General features: G+C 38.4%; 1 protein-coding gene across 3 annotated transcripts in view; it reads left to right on the top strand.

Moving 5' to 3' along the window:
* DIP2B (disco interacting protein 2 homolog B) overlaps window positions 1-22,880 on the top strand; it is a 227,997-nt gene that overhangs the window by 147,703 nt on the left and 57,414 nt on the right. Inside the window, exons 4-7 of one of the 3 annotated variants that reach the window (XM_061205790.1) lie at window positions 6,891-7,016; window positions 17,134-17,346; window positions 20,071-20,226; window positions 20,719-20,838. In XM_061205790.1, the coding sequence (XP_061061773.1) occupies window positions 6,891-7,016; window positions 17,134-17,346; window positions 20,071-20,226; window positions 20,719-20,838 (615 nt within the window). Of the gene's footprint in view, window positions 1-6,890; window positions 7,017-17,133; window positions 17,347-20,070; window positions 20,227-20,718; window positions 20,842-22,880 lie in introns of all 3 variants that reach the window. The other 2 variants (XM_061205789.1, XM_061205791.1) reach the window with 2 other exon arrangements.

Here is a 22,880-nt window from a genome sequence, read left to right as displayed (position 1 = left end):
TTCCATTGTTCTACATGTCTGTCTTGATGCCAATATCATGGTCTTGGTTACTGTAACTTTGTAATATGTTTTGAAATCAGGAAGGGTGAAGCCTTTAGCTTTGTTTTTCTTTCTCAAGATTGTTTTGGCTATTTGGAGTCTTTTGAGATTCCATATGCATTTGGGAATTTTGTTTTTTTATTTCTTCAAAAAGTGCCACTGGGATTTTGATAGAAATTGCATTAAATCTCTAGGTTGCTTTGGGTAATATGGACATTTTAACAATATTAAGTCTTCTAACCCATAAACATGGGATGTCTTTCCATTTATTTTTGTCTCCTTTTATTTCTTTCTTCAATGTTTCATAGTGTACACATCTTTCACCTCCTTGGTTATGTTTATTCCTAAGTGTTTTATTCTTTTTGATGCTATTGTAAATAAGATTTTTTTTTTACTTCCTTTTCAGATGATTTGTTTTTAGTGTTCAGAAATACAACTGATTTTTTTTTATAACATTAACCATTTCTTTCTTTTTTTTAATTTAATTTTATTTATTTATTTATTATTTATGCCTGTGTTGGGTCTTCGTTTCTGTGCGAGGGCTTTCTCTAGTTGCAGCAAGTGGGGGCCACTCTTCATCGCGGTGCGCGGGCCTCTCATTATCGCGGTCTCTCTTGTTGCGGAGCACAGGCTCCAGACGCGCAGGCTCAGTAATTGTGGCTCACGGGCCTAGTTGCTCCGCGGCATGTGGGATCTTCCCAGACCAGGGCTCAAACCTGTGTCCCCTGCATTGGCAGGCAGATTCTCAACCACTGCGCCACCAGGGAAGCCCACAACTGATTTTTGTATGTTGATTTTCTATCCTGCAATTGCTGAATTTGTTTATTAGTTCTAACAGTTTTTTTTTTTTCTAACATTTTTTTATATGTGAGATCTTAAGGGTTTCCTGCATATAACATCATGTCCTCCACAAACAGAAACAGTTTTACTTCTTCTTTTCCAATTTGGATGCATTTTATTTCTTTTTCTTACCTAACTGTTCTGGCTATGATGTCCAATACTGTGTTGAAAGACTGTGACAGTGGGCATCCTTGCCTTATTCCTGATCTTAGGAGGAAAAGCTTTCAGCTTTTCACTGTTGAATATGATGTTGACTGTGGGCTTTTCATGTATGATCATTATTATCTTGAGCTAATTTCCTTCTGTTCCTGGTTTGTTGCATGTTTTTATCATGAAAGGATGTTAATTTTGTCAAATGCTTTTTCTGCATCTGTTGAGATGATCATATGAGTTTTGTCCTTTGTTCTATTAGAGTTTTACAGTTATTGAGTTGAATTTGTTCACATTTGTTGAATCAGCTTAGGTATGGTATGTACGGTCTTTTTAATGGTCATGCTGTATGGTCCTTTTAATATGCTGTTGAATTTGGTTTGTTAGTATTTTGTTCAGGATTTTTCCATTAGTATTCAGGGATATTGGTGTGTAGTTTTCTTTTCTTGTAGTATCTTTGCCTGGCTTTGGTATCAGGATAAGGCTGGCCTTATAAAATGAATTTGGAAGTGTTCCCTCCTCTTCAGGTTTTCGGAAGAGTTTGAGAAGAATTGGTGTTAATTCTTCTTAAAGTGTTTTGTAGAATTCTCCAGTGAGACCTGGGCTTTTCTTTTTTGGAAGGTTTTTGATTACAGAGTCAGTCTCCTTATTAGTAATTGGTCTGTTCCGATCTTCTGTTTCTTCATGATGTAATCTTGGTAGGTTATATGTTTTCTAGGGACTTGTCCATTTCTTTTAGGTTATCCAATTTATGGTGCATAATTATTCAGTGTCTTACAATCTTTTTTATTTCTATGGCATCAGTTGAAATATTTCCTCTTTCATTTCTGATTTTAGTTATTTGTCTTCTCTCTTTTTTCTTAATCTAGCTAAAATTTTGTCAACTTTGTTCATCTTTTCAAAAAATTAACTCTTATTTTTGTTGATTGTTTTCAGTTGTTTTTTTTATTCTCTATTTTGTTTATTTCTACTCAAATCCTTGTTATTTCCTCCTTTTGCTAACTTTGGTTTTAGTTTGGTCTTTTTTGAGTTCCTGCAGTTGTGCATTTAGGTTGCTAATTTGAAATCTTCCATAAATTTTTTTTTAAAAAAAGTTTGCATGGCAATAAACCACTGCAAACAATATCAAAAGACAAATGACAAACTGAAAGAAAATATTTCTAACATATCTCAGAGATAAAGGGCTAATATCCTTTATATATGAAAAACTTTTAAAAATCAAGGGAAAATAAACTGAGACTCCCAATGGAAAAATGGTAAAGTGACATGAACATTCACTTCACTTTCAAACAAACAAATATTAAATGGCTCTAAAATCCTCTGTAAAGATGTTTAATCTCACTAATGATAAAAGTGGTGCAAATTTAAAGTATACTGAGGGAATTTCCCTGGCAGTCCAGTGGTTAGGACTCCACGCTTCCACTGCAGGGGGGCATGGGTTCGATCCCCGGTTGGGGAACTAAGGTCTTGCATGCCGCACAGCGCAGCCAAAAAACAAAAAATAAAATAAAATAGTACCATTTCTCAGCCACTGAACTGGCAACAGTGAAATGGTAGATAACACACTCTGAAGGTGAGGCTATGGGGAAACAGGCACACCTATACATTGCTGATAGTACTACAATATGGCAAAGCTCTTTCAGAGGGGAATATGGCAAGCTGTAACAAAATGTAAAATGTATTCAATTTTTGATTTAGGAGTCTCACTTGTAAGAGTTTATCCTGAAGATATATTGTCATCAGTATAAAAATACATTTGCACAAGGCTGTTTGTTGTATCATTATTTGTAATTGTAAAATATTGGAAACACTTAAATGTCCACACATAGGATAGTAGTAGAATAAACTGTGGTATACAGTGGAGTGCTATCTATGCTGCTTTAAAGAATGAAAAAGATCTCTAGTAGCTGATACAGAATGAATTCCAGGATATATTGTTAAGTAAAAAAAGCATAGTGCAAAAAAGTATATATTGTGCGCTACCTTTTGTGTATGAAAGACAGGGATATGAGAAAATATGGTTATTTGTTGCAAAAAGAAATATAGGCAGGATAAATCAATAAGGAGATTGGTTACCTATAGAGAAAGTGGAATTGGGGTAGAAGTGGTTGTTGGGGGTAGTGACACATCTTTAAGTTTACCTTTTGGTATAGTTTTGACTTTTGGAACCATGTTAATTAAAGAAAAACTGTATCTTTACTCACACTATTCCTGACATCTAGTGTGTAGGTTTTCCACACTGAGCAATTCTCCAGTTCTCTGCAGACACCAACTAAGTATCCTACAATTTAATTCAATTTTGACATTAGCTACCTGGAGTTAGTGCAGACCCCACAGGCTCATTCCCACAAGACTCTCCCCAACTTTAGACGCCAATCACAAGTACAGATTTTCCTCGACTTACAATGGGGTTACATCCCAATAAACCTATCATAAGTTGAAAATATTGTAAGTTGAAATGCATTTAATACATCTAACCTACCGAACGTCATAGCTTAGCCTGATCTGCCTTAAACGTGCTCAGAGCACTTACGTTAGCCTACAGTTGGGCAAATGGAATGGCTGTATGGTTACAGAATCGTTATAAGTGTATCAGTTGTTTACCTTTGTGATCTTGTAGCTTGCTGCCACTGCCTAGCATCACGAGAGAGAATCATACCCAGGAAAAGATAATTCAGAATTCGAAGTACGGTTTCTATTGAATGCATATTGCTTTTATACCATTGTAAAGTCAAAAAAATCATAAGTTGAATTATCATAAGTTGGGGACTGTTTGTAGTGGGTGCCCACATTACCCATACTTCTGTCCATCTTGGCTACAGATGAAGATTCCCACAACCCCCTCCTCAGGTTTGATTATTTGTTATAACGGCTCACCGAACCCAGGGAAATACTTTACTTAATGTTACCAGTTTATTATAAAGGATACAAATGACCAACCAGCTAAAGAGGTACATAGGGCAAGGTCCAGAAGGGTCCCAAACCCAAGAGCTTCCATCCCTGTGGAGTTTAGGGTACACCACCCTGCTGGCACGAGTATGTGTTCACCAACTGAGAAGCTCTCCAAACGCCTTACTTCAGGGTTTTTTATGAAGGCTCCATTACCTAGGCATGCTTGACTAGATAATTGGCCATTGGTGATTAGCTCAATCCCAAGTCCCTTTCCTCTCCCCAGAGGATGGAGCGTGGGGCTGAAAGTTCTAAGCTTCTAATCATGACATAGTCTGTCTGGTGACCAGCCCCCACCCTGAAGCGATCCAGGAGCCCACCAAGAGTTGCCTCATTAGAACAAAAGACATTCCTGTCACTCGGGAAATTACAGGATTTTAGGAACTCAGTGTCAGGAACCCAGGCAGAGACCAAATGTATATTTCTTATTGTGTCACATAATGTTTAATCCACACTTTGGAAAGGACCTGTGGGATACAAAGAAAAACAAATGAACCTAACAGTATTACTCAACAGAATAATATAACCACCAAAGGGGGGAGGGGTGAGAACTAACCCAAGTAGCTTTTTTTTTTTAAAAAAAATATTTATTTATCTTTGGCTGCATTGGGTCTTCGTTGCTGCGCGTGGGCTTTCTCTAGTTGCGGCGAGTGGGGGCTACTCTTCATTGCGGTGTGCGGGCTTCTCGTTGCGGTGGCTTCTCTTGTTGCGGAGCACGGGCTCTAGGCACGCGGGCTTCAGTAGTTGTGGCTTGCGGGCTCTAGAGCACAGGCTCAGTAGTTGTGGTGCACAGGCTTAGTTGCTCTGCAGCATGTGGGATCTTCCCAGACCAGGGCTCGAACCTGTGTTCCCTGCATTGGCAGGCGGATTCTTAACCACTGCACCACCAGGGAAGCCCCCCAAATAGCTTTTTGAACACAGTACTTTAATTTAGTCTAAAGACAAAAAGAACTCAAACAGATATTGAACTCTAGTTAGATTTATCTTTCATAGGAATTTTGAAACTACTTTCTGTGTATTGTGGCATTGAATGAATGAGTAAAATATATTGATTATACTGTGAACCAGGTGTTTTACTGTTAGAGAAGGAGGTTTACAAATGGAAAGGGGAAGATTGGAATGAATTCTGTGGTGTTGAATTGGAATTGTAGGTATTAATATGAACTCATGGTTTTTAATATAGATGAAAATAGATATAGATACATATGTGTGTATATTGGTTTATGTTTATATTCCTTTATCCACTGAAGGGGCTTAGAAGAAAGACCCCAATAGCAGTGAGCACTCCTAGTTCTAGGATCTTGGTTTCTAAATACCATTCTTCACTAAGAGGAGCCAGAGCTCCTTGGAGAAATGTATAATTCCAGTGCTGGAGCAGGGAACATACCAGATGAGCATGGATCATCTTGTACTTCGAAACAAAGAACATTCAAAGTGACCAGAATACATCAAAAGGACATAAGAAGTGGTTTGAAGGGGCTTCTGTTGGCCAAAGCTGGGATATATGAGCATCAAAATAAGTAACGATAGTAACAGACTAGTCATGGAATTAGGTAATAGTTTGTATCAATTTTGAATTTCTGGATTTTGATAAGTGCACTGTGGCTATATAAGAAAACAATCCTTCTTCTTAGGAAATACATCTCAGCAGTTGTTGGAATTAATCCTAAAGAAATAGGATTAGACATATGTGCTAAAATGAAAATACTGAATTATTCTTGTGGATAGTTGTATGAATAGTAGCAAAAATTTGGAAACACAGTTATTTAAATAAATCATGGCACATTTATACAGTGAAATACTACACAGCCCTTTAAAATTATGTTGTAGATCTGCATTTACATAGAAAGATGTTTCTAGTTATATTAGTGAAGGTTTTTGGGTTGCATGAAATAGGATAACTCAGTCTAGCTTAAATGGCTGGGGTAGTTTATAGAAGCAAAGGAACAGCTGAGAAATCCCTAGGAAAGGAGAGACAGCTCTGGGGATCTCAACCTTGAAGTTCAAGAACTTTCCTTTTTTCTAGGGCACTGCCATTCAAGTGACTCCACTCTAGGAGCTGTGGTTTCTTGATTCAGAGTTTCAATTCCCCCCTCTCCCCAAAACGATCCGATTGGTCCAGCTCTTACAAGGGACAGGCCTTTAAAGGTCATTTGCTTATGTAGATTTGGCCCATTCCTTGAGAATAGGAAATCATTGTGATCCAGGAAGCCACCTCAGATGTTATCTACCTCAGTAGGATTTTATAAGAGTTAAAAAATCAAAGCACAGTACAAAATACTGTGTATAGTATGATCCTATTTTGTGCAAGTGTAGATTGAGTTTTGGGATGGGAGTGGAGAATCAGGAGTTCTGCCTGGATATGCTATTTTGCGATTCCTATTAGACATTCAAGGGGAGAGCTGAATTCTTTTGTGGCCAGAGTGGCAAACAAGTACCATCAGCCCTTATATTTTCTAGATCAAAATCAGCCCTTCTCTTCCTGTGGTATAGAACTGAGGAGTCTCAACCCCTTTCAGGCAGCTAAGCAAATCCTAAGCTTGAAGAACAGAGTGTCCTGTAGGCACCTGCACAGCACGCATTCCGTTCAGAGGTCGGGTCCCCACCTGGCCCAGATTCGTGTTAGACTTTTCCTCTCTCTCCACCCCCACCCCCACCCCCATCTCCATCAGCTCCTTTTCTCCTGTGTTAAGCAGTCTCATTATCATTCTCGGCTTCATTTTCCTCCCCTGTAAATTATCCTTGACTACTTCTTTTGTCTCTTTTTCATATTCATTTTTGTTATAACGCAAATGATAAATAAAAGTCACCTAAATATCCCTTTTTAACGATTGAGGCAGTGATAGTTCAGCTCACAGAAGTAAACACTTTGAGAACCAGGACCTAATAAATGCAAATGTTTAATCTTTCAGATATCCACACAGAAGCAGTTCAAGCTGCACTGGCAAAGCATAAAGAACAGAAAATGGCTTTGCCCATGCCAACCAAAAGGCGGTCCACATTTGTCCAGTCTCCTGCAGATGCCTGCACACCTCCCGGTAGGTTTATCAGAAGCTTTCTGTCTGACAGTTAACTACTTTGATGTTTCTCAAATGACTTCTGCCTTTTCTTTTCTGAGGTAGGAGCCAGAACTCTTCTCCTGTCATCAGAGGTGTATGAGAGTACACACTGAGGGTGACAGGTTTTGATTGTTGCATCATAAACCACACACAAAGAGAGGCCTCAAGAGTAAAGCTATTTTTTTTAAAAATTTCCTTCTGAGTTTTCAGCATTTCCTTGCTGTAATCTCCAAACTGATGTAGTCATAAATAAATAAAGCCAAAGCTTAGGGTCTAAAAAATATTCTTCTGTGGTTAAATATAATAGTTATTCTCATTGACATCTAAAATATGACCCAGGGTCATATATGTCTTTAACAAATTTATACGCCTAAATCAGATGCTTTTTCTCTGCAACAATCACAGGAATATGTGGTCTTGGGACAAAATTTTTTTGTGTCATGAGAGAGAGAAGTCATGCAAAGTTATAATAAATCTGGAAGACGTATGTAAGTGTGTTTATATGTGTTAATATATTTTGTATATGTTTATATGTTTTTAAGAATCCACTTTCTTTCATAGGATCAGGAGATCAGCGGGAACTAAGAGGCCCATCCCCATCCCCTAGGCTTGGAAGCCTTACCCCCACCCCCATAAATTCATATTCGAGGAGCAACTGGAACAACTTCAAGTTGTCTTTTCTATTCAGAATCTTTCCCAAAGCTTTAAAAAAATTTTTAGATGAAATCACAGACAGAATCTCGATGTAGGCCTCTGAGACTAAACATAGGAAATCTGTTTCACAGCCTCAGTATAGTGTCTGTCTCGCTACCGTCATGTTACTGGTAGTGAAATCGTCGGGGGAAAATGTTTCCTGTACTGTTTTGGTCTCAGCGACTTACCCTGTCTTTTGGGGGAGATTCCCAGGAAGGTTATCTTTGTTGTGGTTGACTTTGATTCACAGCTGTCCAGTTGAGCTGTTCACGCTGATCCTATTCCCTGGCCTGGGTTTATATTAATAGTCTTCTCCTAGGTTTTGGCTAACTTCTCAGAGCATTTGGGTGTGCTGTGGGCTCATTAACTGTGTGTGCTTTTTTTTTCTTTACATCTGTGGTGTCAATATGTTCAAAAGAGAAATAGCTCTGTGGCTTCAAGTGTTTCTCAAAACGTAACACAGGATACCTCTTGCAGACCATCACAGTGAGACGTTTGGTGTCTATAGTGGTGCATACTTCCAGCCCACTCTTTCAGAATCTTGGATGGCTTCCCTTCCGCATTAGTACAGCACCAGTTGGGTCCTCGTGGACAAAGGGGGCTCTCAGTTTCGTAGCTATTCCTTCCTGGCAGATTCTGCTGCAGCGCGGCTGAGGGTTCAGTTGTAGTAAATGGCAAAGGGTAGGGAGCAATGTGACTGGGGTTCTTAGAAACAATCCTCTCCAGAACTGTACTAAAGAAATGCAGTTTCACAGTAAATAGTCTGCTCCCATGGCCTCGGGTGAAATGTGAGAGTGCAGCAAAGGATCTTAAGAATGCTCGGAAGGAATGGAAACCTTTTCTATCCCCTTACAAAAGTCATCGCCCGAGGGGAATTTACCAACTCTAAATCACGGCTATTCATTGCTGAATGAGACTGTAGTCCTTTGGAATTCACCACAGGCCTCTGTATTTCTAAACAGTAATGTTCTCCTCTGTCTGCAGCCTTAAAGATGTGGCATCATTTTCTTGATCACCTTGTGGTTTTAATAATTTCATGATTGTAAAGATTCAGTCCTCTCTCCTAAGACCTTTATTCAGCAGAGCAGAGAAATAAAAAGGTTTCCTATCCATTTATGTCCTCTTCCGGGAGCTCTGAATAGTGCATGAGAGATGTTAATATGCTCTTAGAGACATCAGTGTTGTCAAATAGAAGAGGAATTCTCTCCCAGCATGAGCACTGAGAGTACCCCACATAGCGGTTTCTAACATGGCCCCCACATAGAGCTGGGTCTTGATGCTCTTGTTCAACAATTACGCACGTGTCTGGGACAAATCCTGTGCTCCAGTGTGAGGGAATGTGTGGGAAGGACTGTATCATAAGGCTTCCGTTAGCACCTTTCATGTGGGGGGATAGAATTTGCTCTTCGTAGGTTAGGATTTGGATTCCATTCTTTCCAAGCATCGGAGAACCACCGGTTAGAGACTTGGCTGTTGCACTTTAACCCTTTATCGCTATCTCCCAGAACCTGTTACAGCCTAACCCAGGGATGGCAGGTAGGTTTCATCTTGCATATTTACTCTGATACACCCCCAAACCCTGAAGTTGAGAGGAAACGCTGAAGCTGCGCTCAAGGGGTGGGGAAGAAGAGGAGAATTGACATTAATTATTGCTGGTTATAGACTGATTTTTTAAAAAACCGATTCTAGGCAGCTATAAAAGTGACCTTGCTATGACTTTCTTTCTAGAAAAGTTGTGCCAGTCTTGCAGAGCAAAATTAACCTCAAATTTCACAGTATTTTAGTTGTGTTGTCCTTTGCGCACTGAGAAGCCGCACCACACACACATCACAAAACATGTTTCCAGTCAGAGCCCTTACTCTGCACGTGCTGTGCCAGGTGAACCTAGTTTCTGGGATACCTGCTAGAGCACGCTGGCCAGTCGGCTTCTTTGGGAGGCACCCAACACATAACTATCGGAATTACTGAATTGATGAAAATTTAGAGCTGTTTTTGGAGAGATTTAACAAAAAGGATTTAAGGAGTAAACTATGTCATAAGTCTTGGCTTTATTCATAGTATCATATAGTCTGGAAAATATGGTAAACAGCATGAGAAATCATTTGTCTTTTGTTCATAATCCTTCTCAAATAATAAAATGTCAGTCAGCCTAAAATTTGCTTATTGATATGTGCACTGCTTTCTGTCTTGTGGATTGGAAAATTTAAATTCTCCAAGTTGGTAGCAATCTATGGTTCTTTTAGTGCCTGTGGCCTTTTACATAGTCTTTTAGACTGCTTGAATTACTGCCATCCAGTTCCCTTTATGTGCTGAAACCATTTACTAATGTCATGAGGCAATTACCTCAGCTCTTTCTGTGTAGGGGTTCTTTGTGTAACACTATTACTCATTCATACAGATAAACACAATGCAAAAACTACAGCATATATTTTTTCTCCTCTAAGCTTTTTCTGCACCCATGTGGACTTACCCTACACTGCGTTCTGAGGGTACACAGGTGAACAAATAGACCACATAATGACCCCAAAGCACAGTAAGGTATTTTGACTGACTTGTGTAGAATGAAGCTTAAAATTTAGAGGTCTATGTCCACAGGTCTCTGCTTGAAAGTGCCTATAGTAGTAATTCATAGGGCCGGACAAAAGAGAAATTTACCTCTCTGCATTTCTATATATGAAAATGATGCCCATGAACAGACTGGGATATTGTTATACTTTTAACACACTTTAATAATGCTTTATAGAATTATACTATGTAAAGGACTTTCATAGACCAGTGGCTGCACTGCCTCATTTGTTCCTCATAACCAACTACTCTGAGAATTGCGAAGTCCAGATTTCTTTAGAGGTGAGGAAACAAACAACCTTATAGTCACGAAGTGATTTGCCCCAGGTCATTCAGCAATTATGTCAGACTCCTTTCTTGATTTTCTTTTTTCTCTACTAAAGTGTCAGGTTTGGGAAGTCCTTTTTTACTTAATAGATACTCCTGTATGCGTGGTCCTGGAATGGGTATTATTCCAAACAAATTGAATAGCTATTGCCTTCTGAGAGCTTATACTCCAAAACACGTAATAGATAGTTACCAACTTGGAGAGTTTCCCCGAAATATTCTAATTTTGTTCAAAACCACAAAGTAAACAGAGATGGCAAATCAGACCTCTATAAACGTGGTCTAATTAATAGATTTGGATCTTTTAATAATATACTTTCATTATTGTTATGGGTTATGAGCAAAGCTCCATAATTACTTGGACGATTAGTATTCAATATTCTTTAAGCCAAAGCACAATAAAAACCCACTCTATCAGATTGAATTTGTTTATTTCAATAGGTTATTGTAAAATTTAAGGTTTTCCAATAAAAGTAATTTCATAGTTACCATTTCTTGAGTACCTCTGTGTACTGGTCAAAGGGCTAAGTGCTTAACATATATATTTTTTTATCATTTGTTCTCTCAACAATTCTCTGTACCATTTTACAGATGAGAAAACAGATTTAAAGAGACTCAATAACTTGCTCAGACATCTGTTTCTAGCTATGTAGTCAGTTAGATAACCTGAAATTTCTCTCCTAGAAAGAGAGGAAAGAAAATTTCTCTTTCGAAATGCTAGATAGAATATAACCAGCTTCCTTTTAAATACAAACAGGAGCAAGAGGAAGAGAATGATCACTGAAAATCAGTGTGATGAGATGGAGCTGACTTTGGCTGCCTGAGGAGAGGGGAGACAGTAAACAAGGAGCCTAAATTTTAATTACTATAAGGGTAGAAAAGATAAAACCTTGGACCTGTGTAAGGTTGGAAGCTGGAATTGAGACCCCAAGAGGGACTCACATCTTTAGCAGAAGGGGGAACTAGAAAAAATTAACCTGCCAGCAAAAGAAGACCTTGTCGAAAAAGCTTGCCTGTTGCCTGGCCTCAGAATTATGGAGTCAGGGACCTTCCCTAACAATCTGTGGTCAGTAGGTACAAGAATGGAATTTCAGTGTCCTGCCTGGTAAGAACTAACTTTAGAAAGTGGTCCTAGGCCTATGATAACCTGGGGCACAAATGGTTTCTGGAAGGATACAGCATCAATCCAGGGACTTACGATCCCCACAGATGAAGATCCACTGAATTTTTTTTTTCTTTTTCTTTTTTTTTTTCTTTCTTTAATATCCACCATGAAAGAGAATCAATAGAAAAAGAACAACAACAGCAAACAGTAGAATTAAGACCTGTAAGAACTGATTTGCCCAACAGCTATCAGTGGGGCAGAGCTAAGATTGGACTTCAAAGCAGTCTGATTTTAAAAGCCTATTCTCCCACTTAACATATTGCCTCGCATTCTGCCATACTGTCAAGTAAATGTTTTCTGGTAATTTTGGAGCTCTAACAATTGCTGCATGTTTGGTCTAACTTTTCAAGTAGGCAATAAGTTAAAAAAAACCTCTCTTCTCACCCCAATATTAATTGTAATATTAGTTCATTTTGTTAGGTGTTTTTTCATAGACCTGGGACAATACCTAGAAAAACAGTGGAGATCTCTTATAGGTAGAGTGACCCCGGAGTAATTATTACTAGTGAGTGCCCCTCTCTCGTTAAGTATCCCCGTTTGGATGTTAATGGTCGGGCAATGCATGGGCCGCTGCTGATTAGGCTCTACATAGTGATTTTCAGCCCCAGCCAGCTCTCTGTCCACACAGGTTACTGTGGGATGCTGGAAAATCTCTTGAGTAGCTCTGAACATCTCCCTAAGCCTTGTCTGGTGAATCAGTACTCACCCTTGTTGAGTTTAGTGCTAGATTAATCTGTTCAGAATTTGTAGCCCAACGTAAATTCAGAATGGACTGCTTCCCGAACTAACCTTTTAATCTTCTCTTCCATATATGCTTTTACTCCCAGACTGCCCCTTCTTGGGTCTCTAAAGCTTTTCCCTCCTAAGCTTCAAACTCTAGCTTTGCCTACATGGAAACTTCCTTTGCCTCTCTTGAAGGTTCTGGAAGTCCTTAATTCCCCTGACCCACCAATGCAAGAGAACATGACACTTTCCTGCCTGATACCACCCCTTCCCACCTGCCAACCCCAAACACACACAAAAATTTCTTTTCATGGGCTCCAGAATATTGTACACTAACTGTACAATGGTTAACAGTTAATGGTTGTTTCCTTTATTTGTTCTTTGAAGCTCCCATTTTCTGGCCTAGTTTATGTGGCATATTTAGGAATAGTTGTTAGGATGAGGTCTTTCTTTCAGTGAATCTTGACTTACCTGCTGTTCTAAGCTGGTATCTGGGCCTAATTTGGGTATCAGCTGTCAGAACCCAGTGGCAAGCACTGTCTTTCCAGGAACTTTTGCAGCTTGCACCATACACTCAGGTTGTATAGACTAACCTTCAGATGTTACCATCCTCTCACCAAGGCATCTTTTTCACCCCTACAAACCTTTTAAAATCAGATTTGTTGAAGTGTAATCGACATACAATAAGTTGCACATATTTAAAGCATATGCTTTGCTATGTTTGACATAGCAAAACTGTGAAACCATCACCACAATTAAGATAATGAACATATCTATCACCCCCCAAAAGTTTCCTCATAATTCCCTTGTAATCTCAGCTCTCCCCATCCCCATGAGGTAACCACTGATCTGTTTTTTCTGTCACTATACATCAGTTTGCATTTTCTAGAATTTCATGTTTTTGTATAAATAGAATCACACAGTTGTTCTTCTTTTCGGTAGGTGGAAGGTCTGACTTCTTTAACTCAGCATAATTATATTGAGATTCATCGATGTTGTTGTGTGTATCAGTAGTTCATTCCTTTTTATTGCTGAGTAGTATTCCATCATAAAGATATGCCACAATTTGTTTATCCTTTCAGTTGTTGATGGACATTTGAGTTGTTTCCCATTTTTAGCTATTACAAATAAAGCACCTATGAACATTCATGTACAAGTCCTTGTACAGATAGATATATACTTTCATTTCTCTTGGGTAGATACCCAGGAGTGGGATGGAAAGATAATATGGTAGGTATTTAAAATTTTAAGATAAACATTTTTGGATATAATAGATATATTTTCTACCAAGAATAAGGTAGTCATTTCCACAAATGGCTAGAGTGCTACAGCAGTTAAGAACAGTTAGTAAATTCAGGACTTTTCTTCCCTTAAAGTCCACAAACTAATTGTTTATATGTTTCTTAATTGGTTATAAATGGATTTTAGGCTTCTGGTGATCAGTATTAAATGATACTGTGTTCACATCACATCAGTTATAACCTGAAGGTCAAACTGTGTTTCCAAAATAGTTTTCTGTTGTGTAGACCTATTATATTCATAATATACAAGAAGTTAGGCAAGGACTTTAGTTATGATGGATAAGAGTTGTGAGTTCCTGTTCAGCCAGAGCAGAATCAGTGGGAAAATGATAGCTTTATTTCTATTAATATTAATTTAATCTTGCCCAATTTCCTACTAATCCATAACAATTTCATGGGTGACAGTTACTTTAAAAAAAAGGTACCAAATAAATGTATGAATATTTAAGGGAGCTTGTTTTTATCTTTAAAAAGACATAGTCCTAGAACAGTGCTTACATTTTGTGTGATCTTAACATGCGATCAGTTGTAAGCTTTTCACAGCCACAGTTTTGTGTCTGTGAGGTAACATAGGGTGGGTTTTTCAGGGCAGAAGGGGACTTGATGTTTATTGGCCACCTGCTATATGCTGGCACTGCTGGTGCTTTCTGTAGCTTGTCTCGTTTCGTGGTCTCACACAGCAGTTAGCACAGAGGCGAAGTTTCCTTAGCTGACTTATGTGTCCCTTAGCAACCCAGTGCTGTCTACTCGTCCAGCCTCATCTCTCGTCAGTACCAGCTTTGCATCCCGTGCTTCAGCTGGTCTCATTTCTTCCAGATCTACAAATGTGCTTTGTTTCCTGTCCCCTCCCAGGTTTCTCACATGCTGTTCCCTCTACCTGACTCTCCTCTCTCCTAAGTATTTCCTGCTTACCGTTCCCACCCTGGTTGAGGTCTCACTTCCTTGGGTGCCTGCTTCGAACTCCTTTAAGACTCTAAGTCCTGTTAGAGTAGGGACTGTATCTTCTTGCTTACCATTTTATTCCTACCAACTAGTGTAGTACTTAGAGCATTTGTTGAATGGACGAACAAGCAAACAACCTTCTCAGATGGGTAATTTTGTCCCCAAGTCACATAGCTAGTAAGTGGTGGACCCCAGAGTTCAAATGGAAGGAGGACACCAAAGCCATGTTTTTTCCACTGCGCTAAGCCTCCCCACAGTTGTAGTCACTAAACACTCTGAGGAGGACTGGCAGGCAAATGAGGTAATTGAATTGAAACAATATACCTAATTACATGTTGATCCAATATAGGAACATAATGAAGCCAATTTTCCATAAACCTAATCATGAAAATACTGGTTTTACTATCTTTTTAAAATTGAGTTATTCTGATTTTAGACTTAACACAGATTACAATAAATGATTCAGTAAAGACAGCCTGCAAATACAGTGGAGTTTGTGGGATCCTGAGATGTATCACCCCGAAAATACTTTATTCTTAGGGTCAGATTCACCTGTCCCATTCCTCCCACATGTACTTTTTTTTTTTTTTAAGCATATTTGCAAAGACAGAAATCTCTGCCTCCCAAGGTACAGATGAAATGTTAGAATATTTTCTTGGAGATTATGCAAAAATGTTTTCCTTAAGTAAAAGGTTACAGATTCTGTTACTTTTCTTTCTCTGTATTTTCCTTTAATCACCCTCTGTTTAATTATAAATCTCTTTTCCTTTTAAAGAACCTCATCGCTTTATCCCTTTGGAGTCTGGTCGCTGTTTACCTCTCCAACCTCATCTTTTGCCCTTCCTTCCCTCCTCAAAGTGTGCTCCATTTACATGGAAGTACTTCAGATCCCTGACTGAGATTGGTGCCACTCCTGTGAAACCCTTTGCTCACCCCATTTCTTAGCATCTGTTATATTCGTATGAAATAGTCTGAGGAGTTGTGTATCTCCTGTATTAGATGATAAGCCTTCTTAGGGCATTTACTGTCTCAGAAGAATTCATACATCTCAGAATCCCCAGAACCTGACAGTTCCCAGCACATATTACGTAGCTAAGTAGTACATTGTAAAAAATAAATAAATAAGTAAGTAAGTAAGTCTTGGGCTTCAGATCTCCTTCAGTATGAGAGAATGAGTCAGAGGTAGTTCAGAGCAGGAAGCAAGGATGTAGTCATTATTCTAACTTTCTTACTCCGGATCTGCACAATCTGACTTCTAGATTAAATTAGTCTTTTATTGTTCGAATTTCCATTGTCAGGTTTTAGCAGTGTTCTAGCCCTGTTAGTTATCTGTTTGGCTCTCTGAACCGAAGTAATAGAACATGGACCCACAGTTTCACCTGAGTTAGAGGAAAGAGTTCAGCAGGACTAACCACAGAATATTTAATTTTTAAAAAATTGAATGAAATTCAATCCACAGGCCATAAATTATAACCCTCAAAATCATTTAGAAGGGTTTATCTGACATCAGACTAAATGCCACTCTAACTTGTATGACTCGTAAGCTCAGAGCCCTGGAATAAATTCCTGACTTCTGCTTCCCTTGGCTATCCTATATTTGGTTGAATTTTTCTTTTTTTTTTCTTTTTTTCAACATGCTTTTCTAATTTAGACCTTATTTTCCTGAAGTCAGAGCCAGTCTAAATACAGACATCAGTGAATTTCTCACAGTTCTCTGACTGGGAATCAAGGAGAGAAATACAGATCTGTGACCTCTCCAGTCACGTTTGGAGAGCTCACCTGTGCCCTGTGAGCAGCTAGCTTTTCCACTAAAACCATGAATGCCTCCAGGCTGAGCACTGTTTCTTATTCCACATAAGAATAAGTCAGTTCCTCAACACCTAGTTCACTATTTGGCACTTTAGTTGTTGTTACCAAAAATAAGTGTTTATATTTCCCATCAAGATCATTTTCTTTTAAGTAGACACTAATTAGTAAGTACTTACGAACATCAGTATAGCAGCCTATCACAAGGTTCTCTAATAAAGAGACTGAGGAAGATATAGAAGCACTTCAGCATTATTTGAACATAAGGAGATAAGCCAGAAGAATTTAGATACTGATTAAGCTCAGAACGGAAAAACAGTGAAGTTTAAATGTTCTAAAATGGGTTTTTTAAAAGAGCTTAAAATTACCTCTAAAATTTGGCTGCTTTATTTTTTCAGACTTTGGTTCATAAACCTTTCCTTGAGATTCTCAAGAAACTTTACATATTAATCTACCTTAAGAATATGAATGTTCTTTGCTGCTGTCAAAATTGAATGTGTGATCGATGAGAAAGATCTGAAAGCCCTCTGTTCTAGGCAGGATCGAGAACTTCTTTTTTTCTAATTCCACACAGACACGTCTTCGGCCTCTGAGGATGAGGGCTCTCTGAGACGCCAAGCTGCGCTCTCTGCTGCCTTGCAACAGAGCTTACAGAACGCTGAGTCCTGGATCAACCGTTCAATTCAGGGATCGTCCACTTCTTCATCCGCATCTTCTACGCTGTCCCATGGAGAGGTCAAAGGAACCAGTGGGTCTCTAGCTGATGTATTTGCCAATACTCGAATAGGTAGGAGCTGGATCTACCCGAGAAGCCCAAATTATGTTCCATTTGGCTCCCAGTATCCAGGAAATAGGTTATGATTTGTATTAGGTTTTTCAGGGTGGCCTAAAAAAAATAGAATCAGAAAGAACATGACAGTTAATGAGTCAAAGAAGGAAACACGAGCGTTACACTCGGAATGATAGAGAGCGTCTGCATTATTGGTACATAGTATTGCCCACCTGAAGCCATAGCTATTTCGATAAGCAATACTCAAGCTGCAAGATATAACACCAGTCTTAGTGTGGTTTATCCCTATTGGAGAATATTCCATCAAGTAAAAGGTGTTAAAAGATGTAACGTATTAGATTTTCCCAGGATTGTTGTCTACATTCTCTCAAAAAAAAAATTAAACCTGATCAAATTCTGAGCTAAGACAATATCAATAAGACCCTTTTGTCTTTAGCATAAAGACTGGATTTATTGTCCTTGCTGCTGTGCTATTGCTACAACGGAGTGTGCGGGCTGAGAATGTTGGTGCTCTGTGAGCTGCTACCTGCTGCCAGTGCTCCTCTATGGAGTATAGCTTTCACTTGGCTCTGCTTTGTGTGTGTGTGGGGGGGGTGTGTGTGTGTGTGTGTGTGCTAAGAGTCTGTGACATCTGCAGATAAAGATACAGTTCAGATCTCTGCTTTTGCTTAATTAGTTGGTATACATGGCACTAAGTGATGTATATGAACATCATGTGTCTGTGATACTTTTCCTTGTTTTTTAACAATCCACTTGCATTTTGGTGTCTTAATTTTTATATCACTGACCTTCCTGTTTCACCTTATATGTATCTTTATTAATTGATTTCTGAAAAGAAGAACTTGGAAACCTTTCAATTTAAGCCTATAATTGTTAAAGAAAACAGCTACCTTGAGGGTATGCTTGCCTACATTAAAAGGCCAAGTGCCAACAACTGAAGGCTTGTCCTGCACTCTGAGCTGTGCCCTTAATCGACTGAAGCTCCCGAAGCAGCTGCAGATGAGCATGCTCACCCCTCTTCTGCTGGGAGGGTAAGAGCGGCAGAGCCATGTGGGGTCAGGCTTTATTCCCACATTGTCTGAAAGAGAGCGCTTTCACTTGTTAAAAATATTTTCCTGATACCCAGTTAACTTTACCTGAATTTTTGTTAACAAGATGATTTCATCTGACCTCATATCTCATATTGCTTCCACTCTGTGAAAAGTTATTGGTTCAGGTACCCACAGGAACCGTTTTATCCAACATTATTGCCTTTTGGATGTCTGCTCTAACAGAATTAATTTCATGTTTCTAAAAGAAAAATTTGAAAGTACAGATAAAAGGAAAAATAATCTACAAACACACTTTGTATGGATAACACTTCAGTGTTATCACTTTCCTGTATATCCTTCTAGACCGTATTTGCATCTAAATATGTAAGGTTTTGTTTTTGTTTTTACAGAAGTGAAATTGTACTAAATATAATGTTCATAACCTGCTTTTATTAGCAGTGTATCACAGGCATCTTTTATATCATTAATACAGAATTATACGGTTTTTTTAATGGTTTCAAAATATGCAACTGTATGGCTATGCCCTAGCTTATTTTAGCCGTTTCCCTATTTTGGACATTTAAGTAGTATCCAGTTTTTTGCTATTATGAAACTGGAATGAACATCCTCGAACACACAACTTTGTGCATTTGTTTGATTATTTCCTCTTAGGATGTATTCCTATAAGTGGAATTGCTGGGTCAAATAAAAATGTCTATTTTTAAAGCTTTGTTATCACATTATCCTACAGAAAGAATATACTGCAATATACTTGTGCAAAGTATTTAAAGCTTTTAAAAATATTAAACTATTAATTATAGACTTTTGGGGCATGGAAAGCTTACTCCCAAATTGATTTTAGAAATTGTTTATATTATGCTTTTCCCCTTTTTCATAGTTACGAGTGACCTTTCATTATTCTTACGAATTGTATATTTTGCTTCCTCTAATTTTCGTTTTCTTCTTCTAAGTTTTTTGTAACACATCCCTGTTGAATGGCTCTCTTCCAACTATATCATTATTTCTTTATAGTAAGAATCCCTACTTGAAGCAGAATATAACAACACTGTTTAATCATACTTAGAGCAAGGGAAGAACCTTTTCTGTCAAGTAGATCCAAGTAACCTATTGGTTATTTTATAAAAATGAAAAGTGGATTTTATCTGGTTTTCTTCATTTGGGAACTTGAGCGATCTGACTCCCAAGACACAATTTCTGTCTTCAGTGAAAGAAGAAACATAGATAAACCAACGTAAACATGAAGAAATGCTCAGAAGACTAGACTGTTAGTAGCCATAATGATCGTACTTTGATTTCATTTTGAAGTCACTTGCAATTTTTATTTTATTATGGTTATTTTTATAACATTGGATTTCTACCAGACTTTCTGTGTAGAAAACAACGTTTTTGAGAAATATTTGATATGCGATTTGATCTTACTAAGGCTGCTCAAGTTCTCAAGAGTAATAATTTTAGAAAGCTGATATGCCCTGGCTTAACCTCTTCCTCTGTCATTATATCTTGCTAGTAAAATGTGATTTTAAAGGTTGTTTTATTGGAGCTAGTGTCCCATTTATGTAGTTTTCTTTCTTCTTTAAAAACAAACCAAAAAAAAAAAAAAAAGATTTAAAGATTCTTAATTTTACTGCTAATGTAGTATAATTCTAAATTTTGGTTTCTTCCCTCTTAGAGAATTTCTCTGCTCCCCCTGACGTCACTACAACTACCTCTTCTTCATCATCATCTTCCTCAATACGCCCAGCAAATATTGATCTACCCCCATCGGGGATAGTTAAAGGCATGCACAAAGGATCCAACAGGTCCAGCCTCATGGATACGGCTGATGGTAGGCATTTCTGTTTGATAGCTAAATAGGGCATATTAGTTAAACAGAAAAAATTCAAATTATAAACAGCAGTGCCTGATGTCCAGCAGTGGCAGAACTATACTGCCTACTAGTAGTGATTGACCTACTCACACAGATCATCTTGAGCTCCCTCTTTTCAACGTCTGCACTGTAGCAGCACTAACACTTGTTCACACTTAGTCTATACTTTCAAAAAGATACTCTGAACAAAAAGTATGGAAAAAGAAAAGAACGCTATGAGAGAAAAGGGATGTTAGATGAAATATTTAAACAGTATTAATAATAGCATATTTTTTCTCTGTTGTCATAAAAAGATAATGGACGTATTTGTACCTGTTTGGCCCAGTTGAAATAGAATGAGACTGTGGACAAAGGCCAAACATCATTCGAAATAAAAGCTCCTAAGAGAATTGAGGAACTGAAATATCCCTAAAATCAATTAATTTTAACTTACCATTTTTTCCCTTATAGGTGTTCCTGTCAGTAACAGAGTATCCACAAAAATCCAGCAACTTCTCAACACTCTGAAACGACCCAAAAGGCCTCCCTTAAAAGAATTTTTTGTGGATGACTCTGAAGAAATTGTGGAAGGTAGTGGTAATATTAACAAACACGTATATTCCTTAGAAATTTCGTAAGCAGTTACGACATGTTAGGTATTATAGGATTTAAGGATGAACAAGGCATCGTTTTTGGTTGAAAGAGTTCATAGCTTTCTGCTCTTTATATTTTAAATCTCAGATGAAAAGTAAAGAGAGAGGGAGGGGAGAGAAAAACAAAGAGATAACTATGGAACACAGAAATATGCTCTTTGAAATTAGGAACAAACACATAATTTTTAAAATTGTTTATATTTGGCATTATCCTAGAACAGGAGTGTCAAATTCAATCTCAAAAATTTGCCCATTCTTTTTTTTTTTTGTGGCCATGTTGGGTCTTAGTTGCTGCACGTGGGCTTTCTCTAGCTGCGGCGAGCGGGGACTACTCTTCGTTGCAGTGCACAGGCTTCTCATTGTGGTGGCATCTCTCGTTGTGGAGTATGGGCTCTAGGTGCACAGGCTTCAGTAGTTGCAGCATGCGGGCTCAGTAGTTGTGGCTCGCAGGCTCTAGAGCACAGGCTCAGTAGTTGTGGCGCACGGGCTTAGTTGCTCCAAGGCATGTGGGATCTTCCCAGACCAGGGATTGAACCCGTGTCCCCTGCATTGGCAGGCAGATTCTTAACTACTGCGCCACCAGGGAAGTCCTGCCCATTCTTTTCTGATATAACCCAGTCGTTTTGTTAAATCAACCAGTCAACACATACATGTATCTGCTTTAACATGGTAGATCGTGAAATAGGTTCACAAAAATACAGTCACTTCCTTCTTCCTTCATGTTGTTTACAATTTAGACAAAACATATACTATAGGTGAAAGCTGAGTTTAGTCAATAAGTATGTATCAACTGGTACAGGCAGTTTGGAGAAGGGAAGAATTCCGTTTCATCTGTGTGGTTAGGGAAGGCTCCCTAGAGGAAGTGATAAGAGTGATTTATTCATTCAATAATTTAAAAAATATTTAGGGATAAAATAATATGATGTCTAGAATTTAATAGAAGGATTGGGAGGGGACTATATGGCGGCATAGATGGAATGAGGGTGGCCATTTGATAGTTCTATCTAACAAAAGCTTTCGTCCAAAGAACTAAGCCTTGGTAGCTTTGCAGTCCATTTTTACGTCCTGAGGCTAAGAGTAGGCTTTGATCACATCAGACCTTAATGGAACTAGGCATGTTGGTAGACCAGATCCAGTCTTAGCCCACTTTGTACAGCAGGAAGCAACAAGCAACCTGACGTATGAGGTTAAGATGAATTTCTGTTTCTTTAGGAGTCACTAAACTCATTGAACTATGGTCATCTTTCTTGATGGACTGATATTTTCAAGGTGTCTGTGCCAGTAATATCCTCTTCAGTCTTTTTAGTACTGTGTATTGACTAGGCAAGTGAAGGTCAAGGTTTAATAGAGTCATACTTGAGCAATATTCATACTTGAGCTCAATTAGAATAGAGCTAACAGCTTTCCACTAATTTTAAATAGGCAACAATTTTTTATTTGAATGACAATTACCTTTGGAAAAGAAAAATACCTATATGTCTTTGGAAGTCTGGAGGAGTGTGCCCCAGGGTCTGCATTGAGGCCTAATGGATGGCAATAATGTACAGACTTTTATGACCAGAACTATGCCTACCATATATACAATCTGTCCATAAAAAGAAAACTATTTATTTAGAATCACCCATGTTTATTTTTGTACTTAATCTGGTAGTTTAGGGTCTGAGGATATGCAAATGTTATTTACCTAGGGCAGTGAGTTGGGAAGTGAAACTGTTAGTTTTGTATCAGTAGAAAAATGAATGACATTTTAAGTAAGTTTCCCCAACCTGTCATTAAACTGAGCTGTAAAATAAAATTTATTTCATATTTCATTTGCCCTTCTAGTACTTGCTGCTCGTTCCATCTGTTCTCTCTTCTATAATGCTTCTCTCATCTCCTACTCACCTGGCTAATCCCTACCCTTCCCCTCCCTTTAAGACTCAGCTCAGGCATTACCTCCTCCAGGTGGGAGACCCCATCCCCTAAGCTGGGTGACATGGC

The sequence above is a fragment of the Eubalaena glacialis genome, chromosome 11 (assembly GCF_028564815.1).
Source record: "Eubalaena glacialis isolate mEubGla1 chromosome 11, mEubGla1.1.hap2.+ XY, whole genome shotgun sequence".
NCBI classification, from domain to species: domain Eukaryota; kingdom Metazoa; phylum Chordata; class Mammalia; order Artiodactyla; family Balaenidae; genus Eubalaena; species Eubalaena glacialis.
This window is presented reverse-complemented; position numbering and strand designations above follow the sequence as displayed.